We start from the raw sequence: 11,500 nt of genomic DNA on the forward strand, positions 1-11,500 counted from the left end.
TACCGTCGAGAGAAGGTGGCCTCCTCCCTCTGCCCGAACTGCCTCTGATACGCGGGCTGGGGTGAATCAGGGGGCTCCCGGGCTCCGAGGGGTTAACCCGCGCGGGGCCGCACGTGACGTGGATGGTTCCAGCATTAAGTCAGAGGCGCGGCCCCCTCCCCTGTCCCCCGCCCCCCGCGGCGCGCGCCGCTCCCGGGGGCTCCGCGCCCCCGCGCCCAGGTCCCTCCCCCTTGGCGGGCGCTCACAGGCCGCACGGGCAGCGCGAGCCCCGGAGCCCCGGCGGCCTGTGCGCCGGGAGCCGGCATGGACCCCGAGCGCTGCGCGCCTTTCGGCGTGGGGCCCGGGTCCGGCCCCTACGCGGCCGCGGGGGAAGAGCCGCCCGGCCCCCAGGGTACCCCCACCGGCGCCCCTCACCTGCACCCCGCGCCGCCCCGCGGCCCCCGCCTGACCCGTTTTCCGGCCTGCGGGCCCCTGGAGCCCTACCTCCCAGAGCCGGCCAAGCCGCCCGCCAAGTACCTGCAGGACCTCGGGCCCGGCCCGGCGCTCAACGGCAGCCACTTCTACGAGGGCCCCGCGGAAGGTAACGCGCGGCGCGGGCGTAGCGCGCAGCCCCGACCCGCTCTCCTTCTCTTCCCCGGCCCGTCCGGGCCTCCCTGCTTCCCTCGCCCGCTAGCCCAGCTCTCAACCTTTTGACCCTCTAGCCCCTCGCCATGGCTCCCGCAGAAGCCCCGCCGACGCTGGTCCAGGCCGGGCAAAGCCCGCGCCCCGCGGGAGGCAGAGCCCCCCGTGTCTTCCGTGGCGGGAATGGGAGGCAGGAGGTCGCGCGCGGGTGGAGCGGCGACGGCCCCGGGCCCAGTGAGGCCCGAAGGCGATCGGAGGCGGGAAGGAGAAATCATGTTTGGCCGGAGTTGGCCTGGAACTGCCACTGACCCAGAAGGCCAGACCGGGCCAAGGGCCGGGGCATCACACTGAGCCCTTGGTCCCGATGCGGGGAGAGAAGCGCGGCTTTTGTGTGTGGCGCCCGTTCGGGGCCCTGAGCTTGGGCCCCGACCTAGAGTGGCCAAGCAGGACTCAGCCGAGGGCGGCGGCCTGGCCTCCGCCGGCTTCTCCTCCCCAGGCCCAGCCTCCGTGGGGAAGGCGCTGCCGGCGCGGTAGGCATTCGGCGGCGCGGCCGCTGCCGGTCCCGCAGTGCCGGGGCGGTTCTCAATACGGAATAACTGTGTTCTTATTTCTCAGACTAACCTGGCCTCCCCGTCGTTATGCACGGTGATGGCCGCCCTTCTCGCAGTCTTGGCTTCCTCGAACTGGATCGTCACGGCTGGAGCCGTCGAGAGCAGCCCGATCGGGCCTATCCCCTGGGCGCCTCGGGCTCCTGGGGCGGTGCCCCATGCGCCAAGGCCAGTTGGACCGCAGCATCTCCGGAGAACGAGCCTGAACGCCGGGGCCTGTCCCACGGCCCGCAGCCCTGCCGCCACCCACTGCACCGGCTGACCTGTAGGATTCTGGGCGCCCGCCGCACCAGCGCTGCCACATCCCGCACCTTAGGCCCTGAGCTGGATCCTCTGAGATCGGCCCCAACCCGCCTCCACTCCGCTGGCGCCCCGCCGGCCTCCACGGAGTGGCCAGGCAGCTCAGGCCTTCGCGCAGCCGGGGCGGTGGGAATGTGTAGGGGAGGGCGGGGAGGTGTGTGGGGGTCAGCGGAGGAAATGAGCGAGTCCTCGGAGCTTCGTGTCTGTGCCCTTTGAAAGAGGCTCTCCTGATAAAAACCACAGTTGGGACTTAATGAGAAGCAGTTGGCCTGGCTCCTCTGATCCCAGCCAGACGGCGGCGGCCGCGCAGCGCCATGAGCACCGCCGGGGACAGGTACCCGGCCTGGCTCGGCGCGCCGCGTTGCGCAGGACCCACCCCGCGGGCCCGCGTCCTGCTGGGCGCGCCGGATCCCGCACGCACCTCGGGGACGCCAGGACTGGCAAATTGCGGACAGCGGTGGGGCAGAACGAGCGGCGGGACGTGGAGGGACACGGCGACGGCGACGGTGTCAGCAGCGAAATGCGTATAAGTAAAACCAAAGAGCGTTAACAACCACCAAAAATAAGGAAAAGGAACTTGAACAAAACAACGCAGGAGAGAAGCGAGAAGGAGAGGTAGACGGAAGTCGGCAAGCCGGGCCGAACGTCAAGAAATAAACGGAGAGCGAACGGAAGAAAAGAAAAAAGCAAGCGCGGATCGGACGATCGAACGAAGCGGGTAAATGGAGAAGGAGGGTAAGGACGAAGAGAGTAGAAGCAGAAAAAAATGAAAGGAAAAGAACGGACATCCTAAAAGAGCAGAAAGCAGCAAAATGAGATCAAGTGGGAGAGGGAAATTAACGATTCAAGTTGAGCGGAGGACGGGCCAAACGAAAAACAGGAGCAGCGTGTGCGACGGAGCCTGGGACCCCGGCTGCCGCTCGCCTCCCGGGTACCCGGGCCGGAACTCGGCGGGCCCGGGCCGCTGGCGATCCTGCGGCGAAGCGGGGCTGCTGGGGAGGAACGGCTCCGGGGGGCTGGGGCCACGCAGTCTACGACGAGGTGGGAAGTGGCGGCAAGGGGGGAACCCGCCTTATTCCCCGGCTTCTAAATTGACGGGCTCCGAGCATTTCCAGTTGAGACCAGTGAGCGCGCAGCTGCGGCCCATCTGCGGCGCGATCTTGCCGAGGCTGGGCAGTCCCGCGCTGGAGAGCCTGGCGCTTTTCTCCCGCTCTTCGCGGCGCCCTTGGCCGAGAGCGCCCAGCCCTGCCCTAGACCCGGGCCGCGTCCTGGCTGTGCCAGCCTCCCTTTGAGCCCCGGGCGCGCGGCTGCTCAGAGAGCCGGAGGAGTGCCGGCCGTGCCTTGCCGCTCCGCTCCGCCGGGGGCCACCCAGTCCGTTCCCGGGCTGGGCTCTCTGACCTGGGAACGCGCCCGCCGCCTCTCAGGCCCGGAGCGGAACACGAAGGCCGCGCTCGCCGCAGACCTCGTGAAGGATTCCAAGTCAGGGGTCCCCCCCCGCCCCCGCTGAGGCGTCTAGGCCAAAGCTGGTAACTGTAGGGAGAGCACCCAGGCCCCGCTGGGGCCCCGCGCGCGGCGTTTATGCCCACGACGGCTTCAGGTTACCAGCCGGAGCAGCGAGAGCCCAGGCCTCTGCAGCTCTGCGGATCGCGTGGGAAACGGCTCGGAGCAAGACTCCCGCCGAGGCCGAAAGGCGGGTGGTGGGTCCCGCGGCCTCCGTGGACACTAGCCGAGAGGGCAGTGGGGGGCGCCCGAGCCGCTAGCGGGGGTGGGGGGGGCTCTGGCGGCCCCCAGGGTGCGGGGGAGCAGCGGGGCGTGGGAGCCAGTCAGGGACGGAGCGCCGTGGTGGCCTCAGAGGTTTTTGCCCTGGCTCCTGTCTTTCAGGCCCAACAGACTTGTGCTGTGGTTGCTGCAGTTGTGTGGGCTGTGGAGCCCCTGGTGCTGAGCCCCAGCATCCCAGGCTCTACCATGAACACTCCCCCTTAACCGCCCGGTGTCCCCGCCAGGTGCTGTGACTCCTATACACAGCCCGCATTCACCTTCAAAGTGCTCGGGGACGCACGGGCCACTCTGCTCTCTGCAAGCTCAGGTTCAAACTTGGGGCTGCCTTCCCTTCCTTTCCTTGACTGCTGCCGTTTGCTGATCGCACCTCCCTCTTTTCTGCACCGCTCCTTACTCTTCAGAAGTCGTTCTATGAGCTGCGCCCCCCCCCAAAGAGGGGGTGCCTGCTTCTCCTCCAGGTAGAGGGAGGTCTCAGGGCCATGAGGAGGGGAGAAGTACTCTGGTCCCCTGGGAGGGCTATAGAATGGGCAGGCATGGGAGGCCTGCGGAGGCCAGCTTTTCTAGGGGGCTATTCTGAAAAGTCCTGCCGCACTTTTATCTCTAACTCGTAGCTCAGAGCCCAGAGCTAGTCACTTCCTCTGGGCAGATCCTGTTCAGACAGACATTGAGGGCCCAAGAGCCAGAAGAGCAAAGCCTCGGAACTTTGGGGAGACCTCTACAGTAACGTCACTGCTCCCCTCACCCCTATCCCTGAACCACCCACACCCTTTTTTGCCGAGTCCAGCAGGACCTCCCTCTGAACCCAGGACTCCAAGACCCTGCTCTCAAACCTGCTAGAGGCGGGGTGTCCCCTTCCAGGCTCCCACTCCCCCGACCATGTTTAGTTATTTGGCTCAGCTTCCATGAGTCCTTCTTCCTAAGCTGCTGCCCATGGAACTACCCTTAGAACCCAAACTTGTTGGCCAAGCATGGAGGTTAGTGGCTGGCGCACTTTCCCCTCGATGCTGCGCTCCAAGCTATGAGCCTGGTGCCCGAGGGCAGGCCCCCTGACTCCGCCAGGGCTCCAGGACAATGTGGAGCTTACTGCACAGCCTGGGTGGTCCTGGGAGGTCCCTGACCACCTTCCTGCTGAGGGGAACCTTGCCCAACTTGTCCTCCATGATGCAGACAGGGACTCCTCAGAGACAGAACCCGAGAATCCCATCTCTCTGGCCCCATCCTTCCCTGACGACAGCTGTGATCCTGACACCAAGTCCCAAGGAGGAAACTGTCTCTTGGTGCCAGCCTGCTGGGCCTCCTAGGGCCGGGGCCCCTGCTGGGGATGGGCCAGGGCAGGGCTGTGTGAGTCAGTGGGCCGTCTTTGCGGCGGCGCTCCCGCTGTCCCAGAGGACTCCAGAGATTTCATGGCAGTGCCACTGGGGGCCTCACCAGAGGAGAGGGCGGAGCGATCGGGGTGACCTATTTTTCACCATGACCGGGTGGTGGCAGGGCTCCACCAAGCCTCCCGAGTGAGGGTTAGCGTGTCAGTGTGGGGCTGCTGGGAACGGTGCCCAGCTGCAGTCAGGTTCCCTCTCCCTGCTTGCTAATCTTGGGCAATGGGGGAGCCATCGGAAACTGCCCAGGAGCGAGGGGGCAGTCCACGGCCAGAATGATGGGCTTGGGAGCTGAGTCCTGTTACTGACACTGGTCCCCCAGGCCCTGACTCTCCTCTGCAGAGAGCCTACCTCCTGTTCTCTAATGCTGGAGCTCAAGTCTTGGCCCAAACATCACCATTTTCTTTTCTTTTCTTTTCTTTTTTTTTTTTTTTAAGATTTTATTTATTTATTTGACAGAGATAGAGACAGCCAGCGAGAGAGGGAACACAAGCAGGGGGAGTGGGAGAGGAAGAAGCAGGCTCACAGCGGAGGAGCCTGATGTGGGGCTCGATCCCATAACACCGGGATCACGCCCTGAGCCGAAGGCAGACGCTTAACGACTGCGCCGCCCATAAACATCACCATTTTCGAAGGAATGAGACGGTCTTTTTTGGAAGCTTCTTTGCCTCATCTTGCCCTTCATGCCCCAGGGCTGGGGGATTTGACGTTGCCCTGAACTTTGGGGTCCAGGGAATGAGGCACAGCCAGACCAGCCAAAGGGGACCCGAGTGTCCCTGTCTGCCCCCTGCCTGCCCCCTGCCTGCCCCCTGCCTGCCCCCTGCCTGGACCTGGGCCCAGAGGCAGGGGCATGAGGACCTGGGAACCACGGCTCCTGCCTTCAGGGCCAAGGAGGCACTTCCTGCCCCGGGCGGGGAGATGTCAACCGCCCCATGCTCACCCCCTCCTCCCGCCTCTGCGCTAGGCCCTGCCATGGCGCCAATCCTGGCACCTCCACACCCTGTGGGACGCACCACCACAAAGCGCTTCCCCGAAATGAACCCTCCTCTGGCCCCAGCAGATCCGCCCAGACCACAGAGCACATGGTTCCCCAGGGCCCCCTCCCCAGCTGGAGGCTCAGCAAACAGGCCTCCCAATGCCAGGCTCCCATGGAGGGTGGCTGCTGGGACAAGGGAAGAGAAAGGAAGGGGGAGGCGGGGACTGAAGCGTCAAACGTTCTTCCCCCTCCCCCCCATCCACCCACAAAACCCCCTGGTTCAGTTTCCATCCTCCTTTTTGTGTTTTCCATTGCAGCCGAGGAGAAGGCCTCCAAAGCTGCCAGTTTCCCCCAGCTGCCCTTGGACTGCCGAGGGGGCCCCAGAGACGGACCCTCTAACTTGCAAGGCTCCCCAGGCCCTTGTCTGGCCAGCCTGCGTGTCCCTCTGTCCCCGGGACTCCCTGACTCCATGGAGTTGGCCAAGAACAAGAGCAAGAAGCGCCGTAACCGCACGACCTTCAGCACATTCCAGCTGGAAGAGCTGGAGAAAGTCTTCCAGAAAACCCACTACCCTGACGTGTATGCCCGGGAGCAGCTGGCTCTGCGAACGGACCTAACCGAGGCCCGGGTACAGGTGAGGGTACCCCGGACGTGGGCCTCTCTGGCTGCCTCTGCCACCCCGACCATGGGCCGCGGCCACGGAAGGGCCGGGAGAGGTGGGCGCCAGTGCCACGCAGAGCCGCCTTTCCCAGGTGCCTGGCTCCCCTTGGCTCCCCCTCCATGCCCAGCTCTGCCACGGCAACGGGCTTGCAGCTCGAGTGCTTCATGGGGGTGGTGGCCTCTTGGAGTCCAAAGACCTGTCTGGGAGTCCTAGCTCTGGCACTTTCTAGCTGACCAGGTGACTTAGGGCATGACATTGGATCTCTCAGTCTCACTTTTCCTTCTTGGATGGTCTTTGAGGATCCCAGATGTGACAGCCTTTCGGAAGCAGTGAAATGCTGAACACATCGGGCTGCTCCCGAGGTGGCTGCCGAGAGCAGGAGGGTCCCCACTGGGGGGTCTGAGGCTCAGCGATGCTCAAAGCCATCCCGAGCCAGTGACTGTCAGGCCCGCCAGCTCCAAGACCCCGGCCGGGAGAGCCCAGCCAGGGGCCCTTCCCCACCCACCCAACTCTCCCCAGCAGAGATCAGGCCCCGGGGCTCCCTGGGTAGGGCTGTGGCCAGCTTCCAGTAGGGATTGGGGCTGAAGGGGTGGAGGGATGCTGGGAACAGGGGAAAAGGAGAAGGGAAGTCCATGTCCAAGGCATGTTGGAAGTGAGAAAGAACTTGAAGGTGGCAAGCGGAAGGTGGGGATGGGGAAGGAGGCTTCAGTAAAAGCCTGGCCCAAGAGGAAGATGATGGTTGTTGCCTTGCTTTGACTTTGAACTGGCATGAGGGACAACAGACTCCTTGAGGCCAAGCAGGAGGCACTGGGAGAGGGGTGGGGTTTGGGCTTCTCAGGAGAGGTGAGGAGTGACCTCTAGACAGAGGAGATTCTCTTTCCCACCACAGAGGAGACCTAATAGGATAGAGCTCATATACAGCACACCCTGTACGGGGCCCCTCTCTGGCTGGATATGGGGACTGGCAGGCCAGTCCACGAAGAGGCCAGCTGCCTCCCAGCAGATGAGGCCCCAAAGCTGGATTCGGTGTAGGACCAGAGGGGCTCGGGCTGTTTCCCCTTTTCTTCTGGGTCCTCCTGCTTTCATTTTCCTCCCAGGAGGCACCCCAAACACACTTCTAGAACTGTCCTCCCAGGGCCTGGGGCCAGCAGGGTGAGAGACCGAGCATTCACAACAGTCCCAGAGTCCATGAGCCATGGAAGTCCGGAACATCGAGTCTCCAGACCCTCAGCGAGCCTCTGGGGTGCGGTCTGAATAGCCGTAGCCATGGAACTATATGGGAGAGGTGGAGCGCATCCCCCCACTCCTCTCCCAGGCCTTTTCAACCCTGACGGGGCGCAAGGGTGGCCACAAGGCCCCCAGACCGATGACTGAGACCCTAGAGTAGGGCTCTTTTTTCTGACAGGAATGTGACAGCCACTTGTAGGCCCTGCCCCATGGAGAGCCGTAAACCACCCCACAGAACAGTGCACAGGCCAGAGTGCAGGCGGAAGTCTCCAGTGGGGGCCGTAGAGACAACAGGGATGATGGGGAGAGTGCTCGGTGAAGCTCCAGACTCCTTCACCTGCCTGCGGGGGAGGGAGGACAGAGAAGGGAAGGCCCAGCCGCTGGGCCGGCGGGATGGTCTGTCCCTGACCTTGCCCCAGGCTTGCTCTGGGATCTCTGCCTCTGGGGCTTAGGGGGCTGGGGGTCTGCCAGGCTCCTTAACTGTCGTGGCCTCACCTGCCTGCGGGGGTAGGAACGGCCTCCGTGGAGGCGTTTGTGAGGGGCTGAGATGGGGCTCCTTTCACACACTCACACACACACACACACACACACACACAACTTCTTCTGTTGAGGCTCCCACCTAGATCCCTGGAAAGCCAGGGGATGGTTTGGTCCGGTTTGGTTTGGATATTGCCAACATCTAGCCCACGAGCCTGGCACAGCAATGTTCGTGAAATGATAGAAATACAGAACGCATGCACTGGCACCACGAACGCGACAGCCACAGGGCATGGGCCGAGGACAGATTCGTCGCAGATACACACACAAATGCGCCCAGCACACGGGTAGGCCGCCCTCACCTGCCAGGAGCTCACAAATGAGTGGGAGACAGAGACTGCAAAACGGACAGTGGTGATAGGGGGTGGGAGTGAGAGAGAGACGTCCGCACGTCACCCAGGCCGGCGGAGATGGGTGCGTGTGTGCCGCGGTGAGGCGGGCAGCCCACGCAGGGGAAGCCTGAGCAAAGGCAGGGAGTGGCAAGGTAGTGCATGGTTTCAAAGGCAAGCTGGCCTGAGAGGCCGGTGGGAAGAACCAAGTGACACTGCCTGGCTGGGGACAAGGCTGCGGAGGAGGGCAGGGCTCCGTGCCCAGGGGCCTTTTTAAGGAGCTGGCCTCTGGGCTGAGACTGGGAGGTGGGTAGCCTGGGAATGGAGATGAGGCAGGGGGCTAGAGGCCTGTGCCCTGGTGCGCCCAGGCAGTGCCCAGAGCCTCCGAGGCCACAGAGCCCACGACACCCTTAGTGGCACAAGCGGGCTGGGGAACCAAGAGAGTGACTCAGCCTGGTGACTGGGGGTGAGGGGTGGCCCCAGGGACCAAGAAGGCCCTTCTGAACTTGGGCCTTTCCCAGGCCCCATTCCAGGTTCCCCTGGCCCTGAGAACAGTAGGGATTTACAGGCCACTGCAGCTCAAGACCCCCCTGGCTCCCCGCAGGAGGAGACCACCACCGACTCTCTCCCCAGCGGGCTCTATCCCTCAGGGCCACTTGTCATGCCCTCAGCCTCTCCCCTCGGTCCCCAGGTCTGGTTCCAGAACCGAAGAGCAAAGTGGCGGAAGCGCGAGCGATATGGGAAGATCCAGGAGGGGCGGAACCCCTTCACATCGGCCTATGACATCTCTGTGCTGCCCCGAACAGACAGCCACCCGCAGGTGAGACCCCACCCGGCCCTGAGTCAGGGCCTGGCCACATCCCATGCGGTGGCGCTGGCCCCAGGGAGACCTGAAGCAGCATTAGGGCTTTGTGGGACCATGGGTAAATCACTTCCTTGCAAAGTGGGGCTCCTCCCCATCTCATGAACGAGGCATGCCGAACAGCTGGCACTGAAGAAAACCTCATTTGGAGGGGCAGTGGCAGGGGTGTCCTGAGATGCCATTTCAAGTGTTGGGGGTAGGAGGGAGCAGATTCTAGACCTGGGCCAGGTGGAGGTTTCCTGGTAAGTTTCTGGAGCCCTAAGGGCAAAGACAGAACCCCCAGATAAGGGAGGCAGCCCCTGGGCAACTGACTCATGGGCTTTCTTTTCTGTCTCTCTTTTCAGCTGCAGAACTCCCTGTGGCCCAGTCCAGGGTCTGGGAGTCCCCCGGGCCCCTGCCTCGTGTCTCCAGAGGGCATGCCCTCCCCGTGCATGTCTCCATACTCCCACTCTCATGGGAACGTGGCTGGCTTCATGGGGGTGCCAGCCTCCCCCGGAGCCCACCCTGGCATCTACTCCATCCATGGCTTCTCCCCTGCCCTGGGGGGCCACAGCTTTGAGCCTAGCCCAGATGGCGACTATAAGTCTCCAAGCCTCATCTCGCTCAGGGTGAAGTCCAAGGAGCCACCCAGCCTACTGAACTGGACCACGTGATCGGTTGCGTGGATACTCAGACTAAGCTGCCCGCCCCCCCTTTCTGCTCCCAGCTGCTCCCACCCCACCCCAGCCTGGATGCCAGAGAGGACAGACCTCTGCCTCCAAGCCCCAGATGGTTCCGGGAGGCCCAGACGGAGCAGCTGGGCTCCTCAGCCTCCCGCAGGGAACAAGCTAGAGTTTTTTTCTCTTAAAATAAGGTGGGGCTGCCCAGGACAAAGGGGGCTGCAAAGCAGGTAGGACTCTTCCTACTACACACTGGGTCCCTTCATCCCACTCTGGGCTGGAGGCAGGAAGACACTGCCCTGCTTCCTTCAGAGTTTGTCCAAGTTTAACTGTCATCCCTCCAGCTGAAATGGCTGAATTGGTTCGTCATTCAGGGAGCCCAGGAAAATAAGAAGACGACACAGGTTGAACCGGGAGAAGCTCTTTGTGACTTAGGGGAAACCGGTCTTGCAAGAGCACCCAGGGCCGGCCTCACTTCCCCGTCCCACCACCAGGGGGCGAGCGCTCAGCGTCTGGAGCTCACAAGGGCCGGAAGGTGTCCGTGGAAAAGGTGCCGGGAGCCCCTGCTCCAGCTACCCCTTACTCCTGCCCTGTGCCCCTACCCCCAACATGCCATGGAGTCCTCTTCCCCTCCAGGGGAGCAGGAAGTCCACCCGAAACACCAAATATTTGGCTTCTCTTCTATGGGATCAGGCCAGAGCTATGCCACGGGAACTGTAGGCTCCCTTGATTTACTCGTTAGATGTTGGTAAGAATAAAACAGATTTCCACAGATTCTAAGCCCCTGAGATCTCAACCCCACTTTTGTAAAAAAGAAAAAAAAAAAAGTGTGCTGCCCAGCATAATAATAAAGATGGCAGGATTTTTTAGACCAGGTTGATTGTGTATCCTCAGGGTTTGGCACTTGGTTAGCTGGTCTGTGCCCAGGGTTCAGGCTGGGCCAGGCCCTCCTGAGGGGCCAGCAGGGATCCTGGGGGCTAGGGGAAGGTAGGCCTGCAGGAGGGCCCCCAAGGCTGACAGATGCCATGCCTGGCCCTGTCACCTGCCCAGGATCCGCTGGTGGGGGTGGCAGGAACAAGAACCGAGCTCTAGGGCTGCTGGACCCCTGTGGAAGGGAAAATGGAGGGCTGGGGGTGAGGAGTGGGAAGGCAGAGATAAACTTGTGGCTGAACTGGCAGTGGAATGGGGGGCGGAATGAAAGATGGGGGAGCCCACTGAGGGCTCTGAGCTCTCCTGGGCCAAACTGTGGGGGTGGGGCAGCCCCCTTCTCCCAGACACCCCAGGAGCATGTCTGAGCTGTGGGGCAGAGACGAAAGCCAGGACTCTTTCTTGTGGTTTGAGTATTAGCCATTCTACTCTTCATCCCCACTTTCTGCCTTATCTCTGAAGCCTGGAAGGCAGGAAGAAAGCAGGCCTGGCCCTCCCACCCTCCCAGTAAACACAACCACATTGCTCAGAGGAGCTCAGCCTTGGCTGGTAGGCCAGCCGCCTCCTCCTCTAGGCACAGAGCAGCGCACAGACGCCCAAAGAGGGAGCGAGTCCCACATCAGATCAGATTTTCCTCTAAG

General features: G+C 62.9%; 1 protein-coding gene across 1 annotated transcript; it reads left to right on the forward strand.

Moving 5' to 3' along the window:
• Positions 1 to 289: 289 nt before the first annotated feature.
• Positions 290 to 10,798, forward strand: ALX3 (ALX homeobox 3). The gene is made up of 4 exons (XM_026484607.4): positions 290 to 580; positions 5,975 to 6,291; positions 9,103 to 9,231; positions 9,618 to 10,798. Exons 1-4 carry the CDS (start codon positions 304 to 306, stop codon positions 9,924 to 9,926), a joined length of 1,032 nt encoding a protein of 343 aa, XP_026340392.1. The 5' UTR covers positions 290 to 303; the 3' UTR covers positions 9,927 to 10,798.
• Positions 10,799 to 11,500: the final 702 nt, after the last annotated feature.

The sequence above is a fragment of the Ursus arctos genome, unplaced genomic scaffold (genome assembly GCF_023065955.2).
Source record: "Ursus arctos isolate Adak ecotype North America unplaced genomic scaffold, UrsArc2.0 scaffold_12, whole genome shotgun sequence".
NCBI classification, from domain to species: Eukaryota; Metazoa; Chordata; class Mammalia; order Carnivora; family Ursidae; genus Ursus; species Ursus arctos.